The 5,469-nt window shown below is 33.3% G+C and overlaps 1 protein-coding gene across 1 annotated transcript; it reads left to right on the top strand.

Annotated features, from left to right (window-relative positions):
* On the top strand, window positions 2,534-3,325 carry LOC109346174. Its single transcript, XM_019585624.1, has one exon. It carries the CDS (start codon window positions 2,534-2,536, stop codon window positions 3,323-3,325), a length of 792 nt encoding a protein of 263 aa, XP_019441169.1.

The raw sequence follows: 5,469 nt of genomic DNA, 5'->3' as shown, positions 1-5,469 counted from the left end.
TATAATTTATTGAGTAAATTTTTAGTCAAGTTGCTTAACGTGATTGCTTGAAAAAGGATATTAAAAATTGCTTGGAAGTTCTAATGATCTGAATTATTCAATCATTTTCATCCTTTAGAGATGAAATGCTATGTTGGGTGCAAGGAGAAGATATTTTTTTTGAAGAATATTATGAGCAATAATATATTGATTATAATTATTTCAAGCATTTTATTAAACAAGTTTTGATCAGCATATTGAAACATGTTTTATATGAAGTTAGAAAAAATATATATTTTTCATAATATTTCATTAAATGACATGTGATATGCACATGATACTGTCATTTAAGGATCAATTAATGGCAGGTGTAATGAGTATAATATGCATATATAAATTATGGTTGGTTTGTGTAGATGTAAAAAAAGAGATGAGTTCGTGTAACTTTATTAAAACTCATGGGAGATCTGTATGATTTACTCTTAAATTAACTACTTTTAATAATTCTGTAATTTAGTCAAAAAGATAAAAGTCTTAATAGACCTTACAAAAATCAACTAGATTATAAATTAAATTGGTGTGGTGTGTCTAGTGGCGGATCTTGATCTAAATTTTAGGAGGGGCAATAATATTTAGTTGCTATTTATAATTAAAACTAATTTAGTAATGAAATTTTTTAAAAACACACATAACTGAACTAGAGTAAAAAATTCAAATATTTCATTTTCATATAAATCGTATGTTGTATTCAAGAAATTCATTTGTTATCTTACTATGTAATTTTGTTTATAGGTCTTCATTGTTGAAATATATTTATATAGTAGCTGAATCTCAATAGTCAAGATAAAACAAATAACTTAATAAAACACTATATGACTAACAATGATTTAGAAATTTTCAAACATGAATGACGACTAATGACTCCAAGAAAAAATGTTCAAATTGACATTTTAAACTAATCTTTTGTTGCTCATTAAAATTCATAAGATAAAAATTTTGGACAAAAAATACATATAATATCAACCTTAAATGACATATAAGCATCCTTAGAATATATTACGAATACATACATAATCTTTTTATCAAGTGTAAATCATTATGCACTCAAATCAAGCATATTACTATAAGCAATATCATCATCTGTATGTTAAGAGCTTGATTCATCACGTATAATTTTTAGAATAACCATACAAGTTACACAATATTTATTTATCAAGCTACAAATTAGAGAAATATTTAAATTTCAAATAGTTTTTGTATAAAGACATCATTTAGGTATATGTAAAGAGAATATATCTCTTATTCCAAAAAGGGTGTCACTCTATGTATCATTTTTTATAATTTAAAAATTTAATAATTAATTATTTTTCTGGTCAAGCACAACAAGTGACACTTAAAGTAACATACTTTGTAGGACAACAAATATATTTCATAAGATAAGAAGGTAAAAAAAACATTTTAAAAAATTCAGAGGGGCATCTGCCCCCACCTGCCCCTTAAATCATCCGCCCCTGGGTGTGTCCACCCACAAATCTAATTTTTCTTATTAACCGCATTATTTAAAATTTGATTATAATACACAACTATTACATCATCTATATTAATTTGTATTACGTTTTTTGAAGAACTAATAATAATTAAACATAAATGATATATAATATAATGATAATATACAAAGCTCATACACCCATTAAATAATTTATTTACATAATAAAATACTGATACTGGTTTCGCCTTCAATTATTTTGACTGTCATGAGCTGAAATTGGCATAATTGAGATAAATCCTTTCCACATTTTTTGCTAGTCATGGTCCTAATGAGATAATGTAAAAAATATTAAGTCATTTAATTCCATATATTTTTATTTAGTCATTTGCTTATATGCTTAAAATTAAGTCAATCATGATTCGAAAATGAACAAGTTTAAATCAAGCCATGTTAAAGTGCTATATAATATAAAAACTTGAATATTACATATAGCAATGTTAAAATGTTATATAATATATAAACTTGAATATTATATATAGCAAAATAAAAAGTAAAAAGCCTAAAAGTAAAGTCATGTGATGCAAAAAAATTAATTGAAGTCGAAAAATATAAATATCATCATGTCATCCCAAAGCTATTAATTTAAGTTAAAACAATTATTTATATTGGATGTAACAAGCAAGCAAGCTTTGAAAGATGGGTACTTATACTTGCATCCAATATTTTGAGTTTAACACTCACTTTTAATTTTTCACCTAAACTTTCAAAAAATACCTTATTCATATTGGATTTGTAATTCAATAAAAGCTATATTTAGATAGTTGTTATAGTTAGTTATGGTTGTTGAAACTATAAATAGTAAGTATGCCTTGTATTCCAAGTAAGAGTGAATAACAAGTTCAAGCATTTTTCTTCTCATCTTCACAAAACATTTCTTATCTTCATTTTACTTTCTTTGATAATTTCGCCATTGAGTGAGAGTGAGGTGTGTACAAATCTGTTTTCTTCCAACAAATTGGTATCAGAGCTAGAGCAAGATCAAATCCTTCCTTCTTCTTCAACATCATGAGTCATCAAAGCAATTCCTTTCCAGGAAATCTACCCATTCTTGATGGCAAAAACTGGAGTAGATGGAACATTCAAATGAAAGTCATCATGGGATTCCAAGAAATTGAAGAGATTGTGGAAGAAGGATACCCAGAGATTGATGAAGCTTCAACAGAACTACAAAGGATTGCATACAAGGAGAATATGAAGAGAGATTGCAAGGCAATGTGCCTCATCCATCAATGTGTGGATGAAGCACATTTTGAGAAGGTTGCAGCAGCAAGATCCTCACATGAAGCATGGCAAATTCTGCAGAAAAGTAACAAGGGTGCAGAGCAGCTAAAGAAAGTTAGGCTGCAAACTATGAGGCGCCAATATGAATTGATGGAGATGGAGATGAGTAAAAGAATTGCACAGTTCTTTAACAAAATTATAAGCCTAATGAATCAGATGAAGGCGTGTGGTGAAGTGATCAATGATCAAACAATCATAGAGAAGGTTTTGAGAACTCTAACACCAAACTTTGATCACATAGTCGTGGCAATTGAGGAATCCAAGAACCTTGCAGAACTGAAGATTGAGGAACTACAAGGTTCCCTCGAGGCTCATGAGCAGAGGCTCATTGAGAGATCCACCGAGAAGTCCACTAATCAAGCCTTGCAAGCTCAGATTACCAGGAGAGGAGGAGGACTTTATAGAAGTGGAATCAGGAACCGAGGCAGAGGGAAGAGTTCAAACCAGCAAGATCAGGAAAGAACTGATCAAGATCACTCACTAAACTCAATCAAGAAAATAGGATCCAACAATTAGAGAGGATGAAAGAAAAGATTAGACAGAAAGAAGATTAAGTGTTTCAATTGCAACAAGATTGGACACTTTTCATATGAGTGTCAATCCTCCCCAGGTCAATCTGATTCAAATGGCAGACACCACAATGAAGCGCATATGGTGAAGGAGGAGAGAATTGACAAGGATGATGAGACCCATGTTCTGCTAATGATGACAACCAATCAAGAAATCAGAAGTGGTGAAACTTGGTACATAGACTCTAGCAGCTCCAACCACATGACAAGTCATAGAAACTGGCTTGTCAATTTTGATTCAAGCAAGAGGAGTAAAGTCAGATTTGCAGACAATAGAGTGATCCAAGCTGAATGCATTGGAGATGTGATGATCACAAAGAAGGATGGAGGCAAAGCAATGATCATAGATGTTCTATTTGTGCAAAATATGAGAAACAATCTCATCAACTTGGGGCAACTACTAGAGAAAGGCTTTTCAGTGAATATGCAAGATGGGTACCTAGAGATCTTTGATCCTACAACAAGGAAGATCCTGAGAACTCACCTCACACAAAACAGAACATTCCAGGTGAATCTCAATACAATTGAATCTCAATGCCTTAATGTTGAAATGCTAAATGGTGATACATGGCTATGGCACATGAGACTTGGTTTGCCAGTAGTTCAGGTACCTAAGAAAGCTTGTGATAGTTGCCTAATCAGCAAGCAGCCAAGGTCCTCATTCATCAAATTCGCAGCATCAAGAGCCAACAATCTATTGCACATTGTGTACTCAGATGTCTGTGGACCATTGGAGATTCCCTCCCTAGGTGGAAACAAATATTTTGTCACCTTTGTGGATGAATTCAGTAGGAAAATCCGGCTCTATTTGATCAAAGCTAAGAGTGATGTGTTTGGTATATTCAAGATCTTCAAAAACATGGTTGAGAAACAATCAGAAAAATCAATCAGGATACTAAGAACAGATGGTGGAGGTGAGTTTGTATCTAAATAATTTGAAGACTTTTGCATCAAAAATGGAATTCAACATGAAGTAACAGAACCCTACACTCCTCAGCATAATGGAGTTGCTGAAAGAAGGAATAGAACCATTTTGAACATGATGAGAAGCATGCTCAAGACAAGAAATCTACCATAGAACCTATGGGGTGAGGCTGCAACAACTGCAGCCTATGTTCTAAACCATTGTCCTACAAAAAGGCTAGAACTCAAGGTACCTGAAGAAGTCTGGTCAGGAAGGAAACCCTGTATCAAGCATTTTAAGATCTTTGAGTCACTATGCTATATGCATATCCCTGATCAAAAAAGGAGAAAGCTGGATGATAAAAGTGAACAAATGATTTTTATAGGATACAATCCAACATGATCCTACAAACTTCTAAATCCAAAGACACTCAAAGTCATGTTCAGTAGAGATGTGCATTTTGTTGAGTCAAGCTCTTAGTAGGAAGTGAACTCAACATCAGAACCAACCACTCAGATTCAGCTAGAATGGAATGCACAAGAACAACACACTGAGATTACTGATCCAGATGAGGATGAGCATCAGCTAGAGACACTTGCTGATAGGAGTGAGTTGGGAAGTCCCAGCAGAACTAGAAACTTGCCCACCAGACTCAGGGAGTATCAAATTGTTCCTGATGATAACTTAACTGATGAAGGATAATTGGTTCAATATATTGCACTATTTGCAGATGCTGAACCAATCTCAATTGATGAAGCAGTGAATAGTAAGGTGTGGAAGGAAGCAATGCTGGACGAACTAAAGTCAATTGCCAAGAATGAAACATGGGAACTAGTTCAATTCCCAACTGACAAGAAATCCATTGCAGTAAAATGGGTGTTCAAGACTAAACTCAATCCAGAAGGAACCACTCCCAAGCACAAAGCAAGACTCGTGGCTAAGGGATTTATCCAGAAAAAAGGAGTTGACTTCTCTGAAATATTTGCTCCAGTTGCAAGGCTAGAAACTATAAGAATGTTGGTTGCCTTAGCAAATTGGAACAATTGGGACATACGGCAGCTGGATGTTAAGTCAGCTTTTCTCAATGGCCCTCTTGAGGAGAAAGTGTATGTCAAGCAGCCACTAGGATTTGAAATCAAAGGCAATGAGGATAAGGTGTATAGACTGAAAAAGGCCCTGTATGGATT

Source organism: Lupinus angustifolius, chromosome LG01, assembly GCF_001865875.1.
Source record: "Lupinus angustifolius cultivar Tanjil chromosome LG01, LupAngTanjil_v1.0, whole genome shotgun sequence".
NCBI classification, from domain to species: Eukaryota; Viridiplantae; Streptophyta; class Magnoliopsida; order Fabales; family Fabaceae; genus Lupinus; species Lupinus angustifolius.
Note: the sequence above shows the minus strand (reverse complement) of the source record. Positions and strands in the feature narration are given on the sequence as shown.

Excerpts from the sequence above, each read along its gene's own strand:
- LOC109346174 (XM_019585624.1), top strand. The coding sequence starts at position 2,534 with ATGAGTCATCAAAGCAATTCCTTTCCAGGAAATCTACCCATTCTTGAT.